Source organism: Molossus molossus, unplaced genomic scaffold (assembly GCF_014108415.1).
Source record: "Molossus molossus isolate mMolMol1 unplaced genomic scaffold, mMolMol1.p scaffold_m16_p_21, whole genome shotgun sequence".
Classification (NCBI taxonomy): domain Eukaryota; kingdom Metazoa; phylum Chordata; class Mammalia; order Chiroptera; family Molossidae; genus Molossus; species Molossus molossus.
Genome location: NW_023425357.1, coordinates 19,077,024 through 19,098,560, shown reverse-complemented (window position 1 = coordinate 19,098,560; position 21,537 = coordinate 19,077,024). Strand labels below are relative to the sequence as shown.

The 21,537-nt window shown below is 42.0% G+C and overlaps 1 protein-coding gene across 1 annotated transcript in view; it reads right to left on the bottom strand.

The window, feature by feature from the left end:
• The window catches only part of KLHDC4 (kelch domain containing 4), a 42,568-nt gene that overhangs the window by 16,894 nt on the left and 4,137 nt on the right, over positions 1-21,537 (bottom strand). Inside the window, exons 3-5 of the mRNA XM_036275575.1 lie at positions 17,326-17,404; positions 16,621-16,719; positions 10,898-11,034 (exon numbers count right to left, since the gene is read on the bottom strand). Coding sequence (XP_036131468.1) covers positions 10,898-11,034; positions 16,621-16,719; positions 17,326-17,404 — 315 coding nt within the window. The remainder of the gene's footprint in view (positions 1-10,897; positions 11,035-16,620; positions 16,720-17,325; positions 17,405-21,537) is intronic.

Here is a 21,537-nt window from a genome sequence, read left to right as displayed (position 1 = left end):
CCAAGTGTTACTACAAAAGGGTTGAAAAGTTAAGAAAAATTTTAAAGTTTATAAAGTAAAAAAGTTATAGTAAGCTATAGATGATTGTTTTTTAAGAAAAAATTATTTTATATATTTAGTGTGACCTAAGTGTATAGTGTTTATAAAGCCTACAGTTGTGTACAGTAATGTCCTCGGCCTTCTCATTCACTCACCACTCACTCGCTGACTCACCCAGAGCAACTTCCAAAGGTGAAGGACTAACACTCACTGAATTCAGGACTTACTATAAAGCTACAATAATCAAGACCCCATAAATAGAGTCAACTGATTTTTGACAAAGAAGTAAAGCTAGTCTCTTCAACAAATGGTGCTGGACTGACTGGACATTCACATGCAAAAGAATGAACAAAGAAACACACCACAAACCCTTCACAAAAATTTATCCAAAATAGATCATAAACCTAAATGTAAAATAATTGATAAGTGGATATTAAAATTTAAATCTTCTGCTCTGCAAAAGACAGTATCAAGCAAATTAGAAGAGAGGCCATAGCCTGGGAAAAAATATTTGCAGAAGACACATCTGATAAGGGACTGTTATCCAAAATATGCAAACAACACTTAAAACTCAAAAATAAGAGAACCAACCTGATGAGAAGAGCTCCCCCTCCCACTAGGAACCTCTGCTCACTGCATCTGCACTGGTTGTTCTCTAGGCCTGGCTCTCCCACCTACGGAATCCCACTGTCGGGTTCAGTGTCCCCCAGTGACCTCAACAACTCCAGGCTGCAAAGAATGGTTACAGCCTGACCCACACAGTTACATAATGTATCATTCCATACAGCTTCTCTCAAAACCAGGTGCCCTAAAGAATGCATTAGCATGCAGAATCTCACAGTAAAAAGAAAGCCTGAGCTGCCTTAAATTTATTCCTAGGTATTTTTATGCAATTACAAATGGGATTTTCTTAATTTCTGTTTCTGACAATTCATTATTGGTATATTAAAATGCAACCCATTTCTGAATATTAATTTTGAATCCTACTACAGTACTGAATTCATTTATCAGTTCTAATAGTTTCTGGTGGCTTCTTTGGGTTTTCTATATATAGTGTCATGTAATCTGCAAATAATGAGTTTTACTTCTTCATTTCCAATTCTGATGCCTTTTATTTCTTCTTCTTGTCTGACTGCTGTGGCTAGAACTTCCAGTACTGTGTTGAATAAAAGTGGCAAAAGTGAACATGCTTGCTTTATTCCTCATCTTAAAGAAAAACCACTTTCAACTTTTCACCACTGAATGTGATGGTAGCTGTAGATTTGTCATATATGGCCTTTATTATGTTAAGGTATGTTCCCTTTATTCCCGCTTTGCCGAGAGTTATCATAAATAGATGGATTTTATCAAATCCACTTCAATACTTCTTGCTAGATTTGGTCAAGTATAATTTTGGATGCAGAATTTGTCAACAACTTATTTGCTCCCATAAATTTAATAAGCATATTTTCTTATCCAAAACAAAAATACCAAATGAACAAGGCTCAAAATGCAAGTCTGGGTACACCATGACACCACCCATAGGTTCACACTGTCTTGGCGGCCTTGACTGGTACTCTGCACGGTGGGAAAAGGGCTCTCCTCGGAGCTGGTCCCACTCCACAGGCTGAAGCAGACGGCAAGGCATTTCCATCCCCTCTGTGCTGTAGTGAGGAAACAGACCACACAGTCCAACTGCACAACACAGAAGCTGATAAGAAGGAAAACATCACATGCACTCAGCAAAATGCAACCTCCCCTTTTGAAATTCTCTGATGTAATAGTTTAGAAGTACAACCTGGGGAACACGTTTTCATTCAGCAATTCTACTTCAAAATATTTTACACAGGAGAGCTGGAATGCTACCTATGTTAGTCCAGTAATGGTGAAACTATAGGTTCAGAGACCTGTGGAAATAGCGTTAGGAAGCTGTCACCTTTAAATGACTCCCAGCGGCCCACCTGGCGTGGTTCAGTTGACTGATATTGTTCCATGCACTAAGAGGTCGCTGGTTCGATTCCTGGTCGGGGCACATGTCTGGGTTGAGGCTCAGTCCCCAGTAGGGAGTGTGCAGGAGGTAGCCAATTAATGGTGCTCTCTCATCAATATCTCTCTCTCTTTCTCACTCCCCCCTTCTCTCTCTCTAAAATCAATAAAAACAAATTTTAAAATAAATAAATAAATAAATAATAAATGACTCCCAGCAGCTGAGATGCACCAGGTAAGGGCCCCCATCAGCTTCCTGCCTGCAAATCTAATGGGTGTTCTGTCCTCCGGTGATCAAGGCACGAAAGACTTAATTTGCTTTTTGTAGCAGCAGCTAAGTACCACTGTGCTTTGTAACCAAAACGGGAAAGGTTTTTCTATAAAAAGACTTCATATACCCCTTTAGAAAAAGACAGCCACCCAAAAAAGCCTGTTTGTATTTCAATCTCCGACAGGCACTTTTAAACTGCCATCACTCCTAAATATGGAGTCCTAAAAAATGCCCATGTTGTACTCAGCCAGATCTACATGCAGCACAAATATACATGTGCAATGCTGTGGGAGTGAGTCAGTGCAGCTGAGTTATATGCAGAACGGCATTCCAACAGGGCAAGCTGCCATTCAGTGTCACCCAGGCCCTTTCCAATGGGCCACTCTGGTGACATTTACAGAAAATACACTAGCATCAAATAACTCCATGGGCTTAAAGTACAGAGTGTTAAGCACATAGCACGTAAATGCTTCCCTGAGGTAATTCAAAGTTTACACCTTACAAAATGGCACCATGTTATAGCACCATGCCATGCTAGGCAGCTCCGATACATTTACTGATCAGAACAGTTTCTTTCATAGAATCTGAGCGTCAACATCACACAGGCCTACTGGACAGGAAGCGGGGTCTCGTGGCTCACCCTCCAACCACAAGGGCCCTTCTCCAGGAATGGTACAGCACGGCCCAAGCAGGAACCATGTGCAAAAGCACTGCCCTTTTCGTTTCAAATAAGTGTCCCTTTGGCATTTGACCCCACTTTTCCAAGTGTCAAATCGATCAAATAATGAATTTGAGGTTTAGTAATTTAGGGTATTTTACCACCTTGTACAGAATAACTAATACTGGTCTCTAGAATCAAGGTAGCCTATCAAACTGTGTTCTTGTCTTATTTTTATTTTAACTACTACTTTAATAAGAAAACTGCTATTTTGGGGATGTTTATTCTATGCTATGTGCATTTATTCCTCACAACAACTGTGTGGCGCAGACATTATACTATTCCCGTTTCACAAATGAGAAAATCAAGACTTAAGAAGTCAAGAAACACACTAAGCTAGTCAGCGGCAGAGCCAGAATTTAAATCGAGGCAATCTGGTACCATAACCCACACTTTCAACAACCAATTAAGACACTAAACTATACCAAATGAAGTCACAGGTCTCATACTAAAGAAATCTCTGGGCCAAAAAATGACCACTATCCTCACGGCAGTCTTCAATTTCATACATCCTTTGCTCACCCCTTGCTTTTCCTACAAATCAGTCACGCTCTGTGTTGGTCTTCCGTCCCTCATTATGCACAAGCACATCGAGACGATCACCAATCAGCAGTGAAGGAGCAGGGGGGCCACACAAGCTTCCACTCCCACTTCTAGGGTTTTCCAGCTTCACTCACAGTTGCTAAACAGCTGTCAATAAAAACTGCCCGACTATGAAGTCCAGAAAGCCTCAGACCATGAGCCCAACCAGCTCACGGGAGAAGCCAGAGAGCACAGCACGTGTGTGTTTCCATTTCCACATACATGTTTCACACCCCAAGATTCACATACTTTATCTTTTTCGGGAATGGTCTGATTTCAGCTAACTCATCATTGCCTTTCAAAACAGGATCATAAAAAGAACTCTGAATCATTTTGCTAACCTTCTTTTCTAGGATGTCAACTTTTCTCAGATACAGCTTTAACATACATACACTAAGTGGGTTTAGCTGAAGACGCCACAAACGTTGGCGCCTTTCCCAAATCCAGAGAACACCGCACGCGCACAAACATGCACATGCACAGGTACACACTTATACAGTGCACTATTTTTCATTCAACCAATTTTTTTGTAATTTCTTTTTTGTTCGTTTGTTAATCCTCACCTGAGGATATTTTCCCACTGATGTTTAGATAGAGAGGGAGAGAGAGAAACACTGATGTGAGAGAGACATTGATTGGTTGCCTCCCACATGACCCCAACTGAGGCTGGGGATCAAACCTGCAATCCAAGTATGTGCCCTTGATTAGGAATCAAACCCCTGACCCTTCGGTCCGTGGATCAACGCTCTAACCGCTGAGCCAAACCGGCCAGGACCATTGAACCAATTTTTATTGATCATGTACTAAGTGCTTCGATGCATATAAAAATGTATAAACTGTACACGAATGTTTGAAGTGGCATTCTCAAGAGTGGAAAGTGGAAACAACTCAAACATCCATCAATGAATGAATAAACAAAATGTGGTACACCAAAGCAATGGATTATATCCAGCCATAAAAAATAAATTCTGACACACTGCAAAATAGATGAACCTTAAAAACATTACGCTAAGTGTAAGCCAGTCACAAAAGAATATTATAGGATTCTAGTTACATGAAATATCTAGAAGAGGCAAATCCACAGAGACAGCAGATTAAAGGTGACCAGAGACTAGGGGAAAGGACAAATGTGGGATGAATGGAGTCTTTTTGGGGTGATGAAAATCTATATTTAACTATCAGTTGTTGTACAACTCTGTGAATATGCTAAAAACTATCGAGTTACATATTTTATATTTTAATGATATTAAATTGTATATTTTGAATGGGTGACTTTTTTAGGTAACTGAAAATAGTTGAGTTCTGTAAGTAGCCTGACCTCTTTGTCTGTGGTTTAGTCATAGATGGCTAGCTAGGATGGCACCCGCTTTAGAAATAAATAGAGAAAGGGTGTCAAAATCTTTCTACCCTTGCCCACTGCATCTCCTCCAGAGGGTAAGGAAGGAAAGAGAGTTCACCTTTTGAAATGCTGGCTTTTCAGTGTGGCAGGCTGACCTAACCAAACTTGGACAGACAACCTGAACTGTTAGGAAAAACTGATTGTATATTTTATAAAAATAAAAACAGTTAGTATACAGAATCTATGTTGCCAAATCAGGCCTTTTTAAAAATTATCAGGGCAGTTTTGCAGGCACCTCCATACTATAGTGACTGAAGAGAGTCTCAAAATATCCGCCACAAGCTGGTTGTACACATCCAACGTAAAGAGGAGGCCAGGGCTGGCATTTCACTTAGGCTTTGGTCATCTTGATGTTAGCAACCCCGTGATTTCTCCTCTCATTTTCAAACTGTTATAATGTCAAGTAAATGTCTGTTGCTAGAATGGAGAACGTGCATAAATGAGGACAATAAATGATTACTCTGGTGTCACTTACCAAATGTGCTACAGACACACCACCAGAATGGCAAAAACCAGAGAGAGGAAAATGCCAAGCACTGGCCTGGGTGGACCAGCGGGAGTTCGCCTGCCCAGCTCGTGGTTCTATAAACAAGCACCACCAGTGTGTGAAATAGTTTGCCAAGGCAGGCTACAGCTGAATGGAGGCAACTCTATGCCCCCACCGCCTTATTCTACTCCTTAGACATAAACATAATGGACACATATATATAAGATGCGTAAAAGAATGCTGACAGCAGCACCATCTGTAAGCACCAGAAACTTTCCAATGCCCACATTATATTTCTATAATGGAATATTATACAGCACCAAAATGAACAATTACCAAAGCAACACAGAGAAATCTCACAAAAATAATGCTCAGTGAAAAATGCGACATGTCCATTTATATGATCTTCAAACCAGGCAAGCCTAATGTGTGCTTTGGGGTGGACACTGGGGCTTCTGGGATGCTAACAGCACCGTTTCCTAGACCTGAGCAGACAGGTACATTTACTTTGTAAAATTCATCAAGCTGCATGACTGTACTTTTCTTTATGTATAGTTTACTTCATTAACGTTTTTTTTTTTTTTTTTTTAAAGCACTATTACAAAAACTAAACCTGCCTTTGGTCCCTTTGGGGCCATTAGCACCATCTGGAGAGGCTGTCCTCTGAGGAGACAGTGGCGCAGGTGTCCAGCCTGTGCTGCCTGGGCACTAATGGTTGCATGTGGCCCCTGTTACACCCACACACAGGCACTCTCACACCACTTGGGGCAGTGGCAGAACCTGTTCAGGACACTCAGCTCCCAGAGGCAGGACAGGGCCCGAGGAGGATGTGATCAGAGCCTGTGCTCGTCTCCACACTCAGCAACCAGTGCAGCACTGCTGCTCAACACAGAAGTTGCGGGCACTGCTTGTTCAAGGCACCTCTTTGGTGACCTGACCATGAGCTCGCACCACCTGATCCCAGACCTTAGAACGATTCTTACCTAACTACTCCAGGCAGGCCCTGCCTTTTCCTACTATCGTTTCTTCAGACCAGCCCATACAAGGATGAGCTGAATGTACTTGCTATATCAGAAGCCTAGCTCGAATCAGAACATCAGCATTGAAAAAACATATAGCATATAAATCAAAAAGTAACCAGCCAGGAAGAGAGAATCCATCCTGCTTTCCAATGAGAAAAACCTGTTTAAAAGCCAAGAAAGGGACTAAATACAGATGTCGATTCCACTTGGTATCTTGTTGGTCTTTACCAACATATAACCTTTCTCACTCTCAGTCTCCCCAACTATAAAACTACACCACGAGAGTGAAAAATATTTACAAAAAAATGAATGCAGCGTACTCGGCCAAATTCTGTTAACAGAATCAATTCAGTTCACACTGAACTCCTCCTGTGCTTTCCCAGTAACATGAGCCCACATCTGTGGATTCCCAGGCTGAACAGGCTCCCCCAGAAAGGAAAAATCATTCTTCATTGTGGCTAAATCTCCTTACCTTTTCTTTTAGATCAATAAAAAAAAATTACAGAGGATAAACTATCAGCAGTAGTCCTCTATCAACGGTGGCCATTACATCAATGTACAGACAACCAAGCCCAATCACGAGCTGCGGCAGCTCTAAGTCAAAACTCCACATGCTGTGACCTAGTCCAGACTCGACAGACTGGCTTGAATAGTTAGTCTACCTGCACTTTTCCACCATTATATTGGGTCGTGTCAATTAAGCCTGCACAGCCCTGCTGAACAATAATTGATGCTTTCATTTTGGAATAATTAATAAGTTACAAAAACAATTATCTTCATGATTTAAATTGTTAAGGATCTAAGAAACATTTTATGTGAGTTTCCTTACTTCTGAAAGGACAACAAACATCTTCACATTAGTCAACAGTGCTCAAAACCAGCATGAGACCAACCAGTAACCAAGGCTGATGGACCAGGGTTGCTAAGGGGCCTGGGGAGGGGTTCATGTAAAGTTCACATTCCTGAGCCCCATCTTATAACTGCTATGAATCAGACTTGATATTTGGGGTGAGGGCAGGAATGTGCATTTTAAAAGCCCCCTAAGGTGCTATTTGGTACATTAAAGTCCGAGAATCACTAACAGAGTAATAGAGGTATTCTCTCAGTGCTAGGCCATCTCTCCAGGCTGCAAATCTCCCAACCACTCCTGCTGGGAAACCTGCTTCAAGGTGCCCTTTCCAAATGCAGAAAAGGCCAGAAAAAATGCTTCCCATAGGACAGCCCACCGGAGGTCTAGCTCCTGCTACTCTCTGAAGTAAGGGCGAACACTGAAGATGAAGACCAGCCGCCCAACAAGAATGCCGTGTGCTGGAGGAGTGCTGGGAGACAGGCCTCCACACGCCAAGTGCAGGGGCGCCAAGGTGTGTCTTGGGGAGAACAAGACACGAAGTGAAGGCTTTAGGAACACATACATCTAGGTGTTTTGAACTTTACTGAAGGATAAAAAAATGAACCTAACTAAATGGAGATAAGTACAATGTTCTTAATTGGTTCAGGATTGGGAAGAGTGAGGATTAGAAAGATGCCCATTCTCCCTAAATGCAATCTATAAAAGAAAGCAATCCAATAAAAATCCCATATTTAATATTTAAACTCAGGACTTGAAAAACTGATTCTGAAGCTCATATGAAAAGAAATGAGTGCATGACAAAGAAAAATTTTAAGTAAATGGAAAATATCCTCTAGCTATCAAAATACACCATAGAGACATAGTAATTAAAATGGAGTAATACTAGAACAGGTAAAAATAAAAGATCAGTGAACCAGAAGAAAACTCAGAAACAATCCAGGCCCCCCTGTGTGCGCATGTGCGCCTGCAGGCACTGGGTCTTCGGCCCACTTGCAAACACGCATGCTTGTACATTCACACTCAGACTTTCTTCTCAGGCATTTTGTCTCTTTGTATGTATTTTTGTTCAGGCTTTCCTGTACAAAATGAGAGCAAGTATTTCTTTAAGGTATATTCCTAAAAATGTATTCGGCGTCAAAGGGTGTGCACATTTAAAAATATGACGGAGTGACAAGTGCTGCCACATTCTAACAGAACCAGTCTGTTTTCCCAACCCTCACCAACACTGAATAGGACTTCTCTTTTTAGGGTGTGTCATTTGTGACTTGCCTTTTTATGTCCTTTGCTCAGTTTTCTATCAAGCTGCTCATTGCTTACTACCTTATAGAAGGCCTCTATTTTGAATATGAGCTCACTTTACACTGTAGGTACTTTCTCTCCATTTGTCATTATTCTCAACTTTCCTCATTTCCCATACAAAAACTTTAATATTTCATATGGTCAGATGTATCAATCTCTTGTGGATCCTGGTGCAGTGAGTGACTCAGGAAGCCCTAACCAAGATATACTTGTTTCCTGTGCATGGATTGCAGACAACTGTAACAGCAAGAGAAGGGGTTACAGCAGAGGTGCGTTCTCCTCAACAAGACAAGGTGGGTGGAAGGGCTGCAGCCGTGGGGCTGGTCACGGCACTGAGGATTTAAGAAAAACAGGTCAGCACCCAAGACAAGTAAGGGTGGGAGACAGCACAGATAGGGAAATGGATATCTGTCAAATAGTATCTAGTGCAGACCATTCATGATTTTTGTGCATCCTATCAGGAGCCTTAAAAATCGAGCAAGCCACTTGGCCAGTGAGGCTCAGTAGATGGAGCGTCATCCCATGGACTGAGAGGTCTTGGTGCAATTTCTGGTGGGGGCACATGCCTGGATTTTGGGCTTGATCCCAGTCTGGGGTATGCGGGAAGCAGTCAGTCGATGTATCTCTCACATCCATGTTTCTCTCTCTCTCTAAAAAAATCAATAAAAACATATTTTTTTTTAAAAAAAGTGTGTATGTCACAAAATAGCTTAGAATGTCCCTGCAGGAACACCCTACAGATGTGCTATCATCAACACTAGGCCCAGCTGAGTAGCTATTAGACTTGTACATATTCTTTCATGGAGAGGTTTATTGTCCCTCATCCATAAATTTGGACAAATAGTGACCAAAGCTGATAAAAACGCTATGTAAGTATAAGGAATCAATTCACCAACAACGAACAAATAAGCAAACAAAACTGGGTTTCAAAAAAATAATTGAAGCAAAACAAGACAACACAGATTGCATGTTCTGGGCCTAAATACTTTTTAAATTAAGGGGGAAATGACTAAGTTTCAATACAGACATTATGAAATAAATTTTAATATGAAAACACTAATTGCTGTGCCTATTAAGATAATGAAGCTTTCCCAAAGCAAGTAAAAAAAAAAAGGGAAATGAAGTCAGTAATTGGTAATGCACACGAAGGCTCTTTCTGATTCCAATTTGATTCAGATTGCCCTTAGTCGTCCTCCAGCAGGTTAGACTGGCTTGGGGACTCTAAGTCCTTACACTTTCCACTTGCACAAAGGACTCTTCACAAAGTCAGTTCCACTCCAGGCTTGGAGCTAATCAGATCAGGTCTCCCGAGCCTGGATTGTGGTCTCCTAAGAGGCTGATCATCAAACAGTAAAGCACACCATGCAGGGAGGGAGGCTTCCCTCCAGTGAAAGTCCCAGGACCTGAAAACACTCTGCACTACTACAGAATTCCGCAGTGCAGCTGCCTGCTCCACTGAAGGGAGGAAACTCTGGCTTGCTGCTTTAGCGATGGAGAGACGGTACCCTGCAACATGGCACACACAGCCCGGCAAGCAGGCATGCGCACCCCAGGAGAACGAAGCCAACTAACTCTGTTCCAATCTGTCACTCTCCTAGGTTTTTTCTCGTAAATAATTTATATGCAGACATAATGTCTATCTCTTTACAGAGAGTCAGGCGTGCAGTGCTGACCACTGACACTAGTGGAGAAGTGCAGTGGTAAATGTGACAACCATCACTGAAAGATGCAGAAATCAGGCTCCAATGATGGCTAAGCCTAGTTTGTTAAAGAATAATATAAAGGCTTTCCTGTCCTTCATCTTAACTGGCTCCGCTGTTTTTATGTCAACTAGACCTAGAAAGAGTACTCCCTTTTAATAAATACCACAGCTCCATTCCAGCAAGATGAAATCCAGAGCACCTTTAAGGAGGATAAACAGATGGCTCAGGAAAACTGCATTAAAAAATTATCAACATGATGCAGACAAAGGAGGAACAAAATAAGCCCGGATGCAGCATCATTCTCAGCAACCCTGGCAACACCTTCAATAAAGCCAGGTGTCAGGCATCAGTGGCCAGACTGGGCTTCTCTGTGAAGGATGCAAAGAAAACGCAAGCTCTTTCCTTACTGCAGTTACCAGTGAAGCGGATCCCTCAGGGCTCTGCAATCTGTACTCCTCAAAGCCCTGGAATTCTGCTGTATCTGATTCCATTACCACAAACCAAGCATGCTGGCATGGACAGGAACTGGGCCCAGAGGTCGAATCATTATCAAGCACCTTACCTGACTTGCTCCCAGGTCTTGGTGGCCAAATGCAGAACCCAGAGATCCTTGTAGTGGTAAAACTGCTCTCCGTCGGGAGAAGCAAACTCCCCCCCAAAGATCCACAGCTGCCCGCCACCTTGAGGCACCACCACAGCCTGTGAAAAGAAAGGTGACAGGTCAGGGTAAAGCTGCACAGCTGTTAGCCGGCTCTGTGGGTGTGGCCCAGCATCTGCACCATCCACCAGAATACAGCACGTGGCAGCTTTGGCCACACTCCTGCCTTTGAGGGGAAAATTCCTGAAAAATCCCCCATCAACAAATCGTCCGAAGTCAAAATCTAATAAACTTCCAGGCATTCCTAGGCTGCGAAATTAACATCCACTTGTATTTACATCCCACATCCTGACACAATTATGTCAAAAGTTAACATCAGTTATAACACAAACTGACTGTATTTTCCTTTTATTAAATATCTTTAATAAAGCTGTTTACCAGCCCTCCTTAACCCCTTTCCTAGCTATTAAGCATTGTACACCTAAAACCACACTCACGAATAAAACGTGTAATGTGTAATGTTTATTTAACATTATTAACACTTATTTTTCACAGGTTTAAGCATAACAGGAAGGCACACAGAAGCAGTTTGGCCAATGCCCCTTGGGCCACACGCACAGGAAAGGACAGAGCAGCACATAGCCACGCCAACCCTGCACCACACGACGTTGAACTTTCGAGCATACCCAGACATATTTCAGAGTACTACTGGGCTTACGAAATACCGAAGTTTCCACAGAACAAACACTCCACAGGCTGAACATCCCATAAACTAATGTGCTGAACTGAGGGGAGAAGCTGAGAACAGGAACTCTAGGGCTCACATCTCATGAGCAGAATCACACTTGACATTCCCAAGGTTACTCACTAACTCAACAAAAATGAAGCGAGAACACCCAACAACTCAGACCCTGCCTCAGGGTGAGAAATGCAAGGATGAAAACACAGAAGTCTGTCCAAGCCATCTTGGTGTTCTTAGAGTAACTACGCAGTTGAGTTCTCCATCACCCCACTGAAAGCTCCATCTCCAGGGGGCGAGAACAACATTCCAGACTCTAGACTGGGATTGCCAAGCTCGATCCCCTACAAGAGGAGAAAAGCAAGTCAAAGTGTGTGATTAAATAGGCCTTTCCAGAAAAGGTAAATATTAGGTGAGGGCAGCAATTTTCAACTGGTGTGCTGCAAGAATTTGAAAACATGCAATACCTGACTATTTGTCGGGGGCACTGACCTCTTTCCTTAGATAGTCAAATAAAAAAATTTCAACAGCCAACACAACAATAGCCATCTGGTGTGAATCAAAATTATACTTACTTTTTGTCATATCAGCAAAAAACACATTTTTGGTGTGGCACAGAATTTTAGTAGTTTATGTGCACCACGAGATGAAAAAGGTTGAAAATCAGTGGGTAAAGGAATATGGTTCAGATAAGAGTGGATCCTACTTCATGTAAAATAACCTTTATAGATGCAAATACAGGAAACAGAGATTTGGAGAATTTTCAAAGCAATTCATACACTATCCAGTCCAGTGTTTTTGAACTTTTGGGTTGGATTTTGTTGTTGAAGTGAAAACTAAAAGGGACCACCCATACCTAGAGCCCCTCCCCCAGAACTCCAGGTCAGCCTCCTTCCACCCAAGCACTTCAACTGCAAGCCCTGCCCTCACCCTGGAATGCCTGCGCTCTCTGTGGATTTACTGAAGACCCAGGACTCAGAGGCCACACTGGAGCACCCACAACCACCCGGACCCTCCAGCACCACACCACCCACTGGCTGGCCAGTGACCAACAGAGCCCTCCCTCCACTGAGGAAGTTCAGTGATTTGCCACCTGATGGACAGCACAGTTTCGGACAGTCATGGTGGGGCTGGCTTTATAGTTAGTTGATCTGTAAACTATCTGAGGGGCAAGACTTCACAGAAATGACTTCTGCAATCACCCACAAATGTAGGGTGTGACACTCAGTCAACACCTGGCACAGAGCAGGCACTGGGCCAGCCTACCCTGGGAGTCACCGGCCACAAGGTCCAAGCAATAAAGCAAACAATGTGACCATATCCTTCATACCAAGAGCGTGTGGACAGGAAACAGCCAAGAAGCCTTCTTGCCAGGGAGCTTGGAAACGGTGGCCATGGCAGCAAGCAGTGTGGCCTCGGGAGGGGACCTGGCTCAGGTGCTACTGGGCACCAGGATGCTCCTGAGCATTCTGTGTGAATGCCTCCCTGCCCTCACATACCTCCACAAGCAAGTTCGCACTGGGAGGGTCAGACGGGGTTCTCAGGAGGCTCCATCCCCAGGCACCCAGAGCTCCCACTGCAGCACAGTCCTTTGATCTGTCTGGTCCTTAAGAACACTGCAGAAGCATGGCTCTGTCACTGATGTCGCTCCTGTCCTGGACTATCTGGAGGTCCTGGTGCCACACTTAAGAGTAACACAGCCCGCCCTGGCCGGTTTGGCTCAGCGGTTAGAGCGTCGGCCTGCGGTCCTGAGAGACCCAGGTTCGGTTCCCGCTAAGGGCACGTACCTCGGTTGCAGTTTGTCCCCGGCCGTGGTCGGTCGTGCAGGTGGCAGCCACTCGATGTGTTCCTTTCACATCGACGTTTCTCTCTCTCTCTCCGTTCCTCTCTCTCCCTCCCACTCTATCTGAACAAAAAATGGAAAAATGTCCTCGGGTGAGGATAAAAAAAAAAAAGAGTAACACAGCCCTTGCTCTACTCCCATTTTTAGTCAGTTTTATGTGCATCGTCTCAGCACAGACGACTGACCTATAAAAGGACAAGACAGTTTCCTATCACTCTAAAACCTCAGTAGTTCTATCGGGAAGAAACTGATCATTTCAAATCTGGTTTTTTTTTTAATCTCACCCAAGGACTTTTTTTCCGTTTTTGATCAGACAGAGTGGGAGAGAGAGAAAGGAAGGGGGGGGGGGCACATCAACGTGAAAGGGACACATCGAGTGGCTGCCCCCACACGACCCCAACCAGGGCCGGGGACGAACTGCAACTGAAGTATGTGCCCTTGGCCGAAATCGACCCCGGACTCATTGGTCCGAGGAACAATGCTCTAACCGCTGAGCCAAACCGGCAGGGTTCATTTCAAATCTTTAAAGCAGACGTGATTATTATTAGCTCAGGCCCAAACCTAACATATTTTTTCTCAGTTTAATGAAGTTAGGTGATACACTCATGCTACACAATACAATGGAGTTTTCTCATCATATTACAGAAGGTTTTCTCATCATATTATTGAAGGCTATTTAATCCCATGAGAAAATAGTATAAATAATGCATCAACTGGAAAAAACAGTATAGAAAAAATGTATACATATGTGTGTGTATGCATATACCAGTATGAAATATAGATGTGTAGAAATATGATTATGCAGACAAAAGATGAATATAAGTGAGCAGTCTAGAATGATAGACAACGAACTTGCCTTTTTAAATTCTTTCATTTTTTACAATGAATATTACTTACATAACCAGTGTTAAAACCATTTCTTTCTTTTTTAAATGAAGTCCAAATCCAGGCAAGAAAAAAAGACTGTAAGCCACAGTTCATCTACATCCCATACCCCATCTTAATCACAATACCAGGCCTGTCACAGGCAGAAGAACAGTAACTATAGGAAAGTGGATCAATAGTCAGTGATCTCAGGGATTTGTAGAAACTTAGTCCTCAAAGAAAAAAGTTAATATATTATTCAAGAGAAGATTAAAACTATAAAGAGACAGACATAAGATTTCCACTTCTGACTGAGAAGGAGCAACCTATACATTAGCCCTCCACTGTCAATAAGGAGGAAAGTGGACAAAATCGATGAAGGAACTAGAATCACGACAACAGGAAGCATAGGACTGTGACCCTGAGGATGGTAAATGAGAAAGGTGAGCCCTCTGGAGGCAGTCTCTGCACCCTGGAGCAGGGACAGGAGCCCAACAGAGCAGGTGGTCTTGATTAGCTGAGGAGACAAAGGTCAGAGTTTAGTGATATTGAGGTAGCTGGAATTTGCAGGCAGAGGACTGGAGAGAGAGAAAGAGAGAGAGAGCACCCTAAAAATCACCCTGGGGTCTCCTGGAGCCTTTGAGCACTTAGCTGCACATCTGCAGGAGAGACTGGGAAAATAATCACCACTGTGAGGCGTAAAGTTTGAAAATGACCTGCACTTACACAGGGCTTGGAGATGGCAATTTCCAACCAAACACAGTGAAAGATGTCACTGAACACCCTAGGCACTCAGTAGGCAGCCCATAAAGGACATACCCTAGGGCTAAGCCATCTCTAGAGAAATTTTCAGAAGGATCACAATGATTTGCAAGGGACTTACTGCCTGTCAAAACAAAATTCATCAATTGCTGATAGATGAAAACAAAATCCAGACAGTCAAAAGGCAGCATTCACAAAGCCCTGCATCTAACTACACAGTTCTAGCAGAAAAATGTGACTCATAACAAGGAAAAAGGTCATTCTCTAGAAAGAGAACCAGAAATGACAAAGAAGAGAAAAATCAGCAGACAAGGACTTGAAAACTGTCATAAATATGTCTAAAGATTTAAAGAAAAACATGGACATAATAAATAGACATAGAAACAATAATCAAGACCGAACAACTTCTAGAACTGAAAAATACCACACATAAAATAAATAATTCACAAGTTCACAGCATATCCACCTACCTTGAAGGGCAATGACAAGTATCAAATTGAAAAGAGTAAAAAAGACTGAAAAAAGAACAGAGGCTCATTGCCCTGTTGGATAATATTAAACAGTCTAACATACATGTAGTTGGGACTTCAAAAAAACCACAAAGTTACATCAAAATCAAATTGCTGTAAAACCAAAGATGAAAATACAATCTTTTAAGCTGTCACAGAAGGAGGGTAAAGACAGACTGAATACAGAAAAATTAAGGTAAGAATGACTGACCTCTACTTAAAACACTATAAGCCAGAAAACAGAACATCTTTCAAGTGCTAAAAGAAAATGCCATCAACCTAGAACACTGTTCTACCAAAAATATCCTATGAATGAATATAAACTGAAAACATTTTCACTTGAAAAAAATTTGCTGCCAGTAGATCTGTACTTCAGGAAATGGCAAATAAAGTTTTAAGCTGAAGGAAAACATTCCCACATGAAAACAGATCTACACAAGGAATGAAGTATGCTGAAAGTGATAAATTTGTAAATCAATACAAGGTATTTTTTTCTCTTTTTAAAATGTCTTTAAATAATAATTGTCTAAAGCAAAAACAATAACACTGTATCACTGTGGGGCTTCAAATATTTTCCATGCAGACTTTACACCTCGTTTTGAACACTGTTTTCTAGCTTTCATCTCTCGTGTCACCAGATCTTGGACCTATGGGAGCCCCTTTAAAAGAAGGAGCAATTTGCTGACTACTATATGCCAGGCACCACACTAGGTATTTTTACCTGGATTATTTCATAGGCTCCTCGAGGAGCAGATGTTCATCTCCCCATCTTACAGGTGAAGACAATGACATGTGAAGAGTTCAGTAACAAGTCCCAGTTAGAAAACAGCAAAGTGAGGACCATATGCAAAACCCAGTCTCTGTATCAGGCTGCCTGTCATTTACCAATTCTAAAAGTCTCTAACAGAATCCTCATAGTAAAGCCCCATCAGGCACAGAGGGAAGTCTAAGGGTTAGTACTGACAAATACCTGGTGAGCACAGCGCCTCGGAGGTGGATTAGGGATTTCAACCTTGGTCCAGGTGTCCTTCCTGATGTTGTAGATATAGAGTTCATTGTACAAAAATGTCTGCAGGAAGGAAGAGAAACTTTACTGTCATGAATAATGCTTCCATGCAAGTGACAGTAAGTGGAAAGAAAGATCTCAACTGCTAGCCTCCCCAGGGAATAATGTGTTTCCTAAAGCAATGTAAATCTTATCCGTGCAGGGCAGGTGCAGCTGGTCCCCCTGATCCTTTGGGATAATGACACAAAGTAAAAGACCATCTGTCCAACATGCAGGGAAGGTTAACTTTATGCTTTTGTAACTGTTTCATATACAACTCTGAAACACCAGTGTTTCTGGCCTGTTTAAAAATAAAAATTAGATCTAAAACTGATAACTAATTTTCCTATTCAAAACAACTTTGGACACCTATGAACAATCAACCTAAATGAGTAGTGTGCTGCTTAACCTCAAGCAGGCAGTAAGAAGAGTGACCCTAAAGGTCACTAAAGGATGCTGATAGCTTATCAAGGACAATGTCACATGTCAGTTCTGGTAACTCAGGAGGCGGGACACATGGAAGGGGAGTTAAAGGACTAGTGAGTATTTGATATCACTGCTTTAAATTAATTTTACTCCAAATGAGACCCACGGAAATTTGCAAAGGAAAGAAAAAAATATATACTTTACTTTTTGGCCATTGAAATATTCACCTCCGAAAAGGATTAATTCATCTTTCTCAGGATGAACGGAGAGAGAGGCATTTAACCTGCAAGAGACAAAGGCAGCAGATCAATACAAAACCAAACCACGTGATGCCCAATCTGAGAACCTTCTCTTTTCCATCAGAGTGGTTCACCAGGGACAAGCCTCTTTTAAACTTTTGTGCAAGGAGTCTGGGGTTGAGAACAGAGGCTAAGGCGCCACTCTTAAAAGTAGTCTGGGCCATGATACTAATACCCAGGCTCCTGTCACAGGAGGGCCAGACCTGGGCTACTCCCACAGCATCCAGCTAAAATCATCAGGTAGCGACAAGTCTAGGTACTCCTATTTGTGTGCCAAATTTTCCAGAACTGTCCCATTTTAAGGGTCTATCATCTTAAATCACAATAAAAACTGCTCTTGTCAGCCTGCAGTCCAGAGAGACCTGGGTTCGGTTCTCGCTAAGGGCATGTACCCCAACTGCAGTTTGTCCCCGGCCATGGTTGGGTCATGCAGAAGGCAGCCACTCAATGTGTCCTTTTCACATCAATGTTTCTCTCTTTCTCTCTCTCTCTTTCTTCCTCTCTATCCCTCCCACTCTATCTGAACAAAAAATGGAAAAATGTCCTCGGGTGAGGATAAAAAAAAGTCCAATATTTAAGCATTTCAATATACACCCCAAACACTTTCCATCTAGAAAAAATGGCAAATAACTTTCTACTTATTTTATACACGAAAACAAAAGAACAGTTATAAGAAAATCATACATACATCCTGACCATTTCAGTGAAAAGTATTGAAAGTTATGGTGAATGAGAAGGTCAGTCACTAGAAAATGCCTTTCCTTCAAAATGCCCTTGTGTTATTCTGCAAGGTGCATTCCATAACACTAATTCCAAAGATGTTTCTCAGGGGAAAAAAAGGTTTCAAGGTCAAGTAAGTTTGGAAAATCTGAACTCTTGGGAATTTATTGTATAAAGAAACATCTTAGAGGCAGAGAAATTCTGCAGTAAAGAAACCAGTGCGGCCCTGGCCGGTTTGGCTCAGCGGTTGGAGCGTCGGCCTGTGGTCCAGAGAGACCCGGGTTCGGTTCCGCTAAGGGCACGTACTTCGGTTGCAGTTTGTTCCCGGCCCTGGTTGGGTTGTGCGGGTGGCAACCACTCAATGTGTCCCTTTCACATAGATGTTTCTCTCTCTCTCTCTCCCTCCCACTCTATCTGAACAAAAAATGGAAAAACGTCCTCGGGTGAGGATTAAAAAAACAAACAAACCAGTGTTAAAATAATGTAGCTTCTCCCACCCAGAAGTCTGGAGTCCGTGTGGAATGAGGAGAGTGTTGAGAGGGTTGAGAAAGAAGCCTATGACAAGAAAATTGACACTGAGACATGACTACCATCTACTCCACAAATCCCATTCAAGTATTGCTTGAGGTCTGAGCCCAACTGAGAAGCGTGAGAAGACATGGGAAAATTGATTACATACAAGATGGATCAGTGAAATAGGTATACATACTTAGCATGCTGGAAGCCAGGTTTCACATGCCAAAGGAGTTACAAACATGAAAAAGAGAAAAGCCAAAGTGAATCCTGTAGTATTGAATTAGAACTGAAGGTGTTGGCATGAACTCAAGGTCCCCATATCTAGAGTTACTTACAAGAATAAACATAGATGTAGGTATATAGGGGTATATGTACACTCGATAAGTGGTGCTGCAATATTTTGATATCTAAATGGAAAAAATGTTTGATTGACACAAACACAAAAATTAACTCCAGTAGTTTAAAGACTTTTTAGAAAAAAATAAGGAGCATTTCTTTATGCTCTTGAGTAAAGCAAGATTTCTTTAAAAATACACAAACTATAGCCCTGGCCAGTTTGGCTCAGCAGTTAGAGCGTCAGCCCGCAGACCAATGAGTCTTGGGTATGATTCAGGTAAAGGGCATGTCGTGCCTTGGATGTGGTTCTTCCCTAGTTGGGTCGTGCAGGAGGCAACCAGTCAATGTGTATGTGTGTATGTCTCTCTCTCCTTCCCTCCTTCCCACTCTATCTGATGACAAATAAAAAATATCCTCAGGTGAGGATTTTAAAAAAAAACACACCAAATACAAATGAAAAAAAAAATTGTAAAACCTGACATCGTTGAAATTTATAACTACACCAGAAGACACCAAAAACAAGTAGAAACGACAAACAAAAGACTGACAGAAGCTATTTTCAACCCATTTTATCAACAAAGATCAATACTCAGAATATATAATGAGCTTCTACAAATAAACAAGAAAAAGCCAATAATCAACAGAAAAACTGACAAGGAATATACCATAGATAAGGAATCTAGAATGAAAGAACCCTAATTAAGCAAAATGTAATTCCCTCAAAAAATGTTTCATTCTTCCCATTATAAGACCTTATTACCAAAAAAAAATTGTACTCAATTATATTTTGAATAAGAAGACAATAGTTTCATCAATAAAAAAATAAAGTAAATAAAATGGTGCAGCTGTGATAAATAGTCTCTCAAAAGTTAAACAGCATTTTCTACTCCTAGTTATGCAGTCAGGAAAACTGAAAACAGCAAACTTCACCCAGCTGGTGTGGCTCAGTGGCTGAGCATCGACCCATCAACCCATGCAACAAGAGGTCATGGGTTCAATTCCTGGTCAGGGCACAGGTCCAAGTTGTGGGCCCAATCCCCAGTGGGGGGCATGCAGTAGGCGGCCAACGGATGTTCTCTTTCATCAATGTCTCTATCTCTCTCTCTCCCTTTCTCCCTTCCTCTCTAAAATCAATAAAGAAAAAAAATTTTTTTAAAGAGAACAGCAATGTTCATTACAGCATTATTCACAATAGCCCCCAAGTGGAAACAACCCAGTGTCCATCAATGGATGAATGGATAAAATGTGGTCCATCCATCCATGGAGTACTATTCAATCTTAAAAGGAATAATGTTCAGATTCATACCACAACATGGACAAACCTTGAGGACATTATGCTAAGTGAAAAAAGCCAGTCACAAAAGGGCAAATGTTGTATGACTCCACTTACATGAAAAATTTAGAATAGGCAAATCAGAGGAAGAGAAAACAGAGTAGAGGTCAGCAGGGACTAGGAGAAGGAGAATGGAGAGCGACTGCTTAAGGGGTATAGAGTTCCTATTTGGGACAATAAAAATTTTGGAAATAGATGATGGTTGCATAGCACTGTGAATGTAAGTAATCCCACAGAATGGATTCAGTTAAAAATGGCTACAATCGCAAATTCTATGTTATATATATTTTATCACAATAAAAAATTTTTTAAAAATGGAAACCAGTGTTTCCTGAAGTTCTTTGACCACAAATCTTTTTTTCACTTACCACATTAATTTTCTGTGGAAAAGTAACAAACACAACTTGGGAAAGAATTCAATTTAGACATAGAGTACTGAAGTGTCACTGCTGTCCATGCCTGTCCACACCCACCTTCTCCAAGTCACAGACACACAAGCACCCTGAAGCATGGATGCAACCGACCGCCTCATCCTTTATCTCCCCATTAAATTACATCTCAGCCAATACTTGGGAGATACGCACTTAAAACGTGGTCATTTTCATGGTTTTGTTGCCTATCTCAGCTCCATCAACTGCTAAGGAAGCATTCCCAGCTGAGAATCACCAACCTTCCAAATTATATCCTGACCTTAACTTGACTTTTGGGGCAACGTTACTGTAGGAAAAGTTTCAAAATGTCATCCAAAAATAATCAATACACAAGTGGCTTCCCTTAGGGGTGCTGAACACATGAAGGCTTAAAGATCTCAAGGATGTATTTGCTTCAACAATTCAAATGAAAAAGTGTATCTACCACATGTGGAACTACGTTTGGCCCCAATGATAACAAGCTGAGCAAAGGGGAAAATAAAACAAGATTCCTAACAGAATTTATTAAATAAAGAACAGGAAGGACTTCCAGTGCTGGGAGCCACTGTCAGGTGGTTTGGCTCAGGGACCAACAGGTGATAATTCAATCCTGGGTCCCAGATCACTGGAATTCAGGTGGCAGAGCCATCACCTGCACCTCCCTTCCTGAACTGCTGGACCCCAGGCCTCCACTCCAGCTGACGATAGCTCTAGGGAGACTAATCTCATTCTGAGGGAAAAGAAACAAATCATTTCTCAACCAAACAGCTCAGATGCTTGTGGAGTTAACATGTTTCCCCTT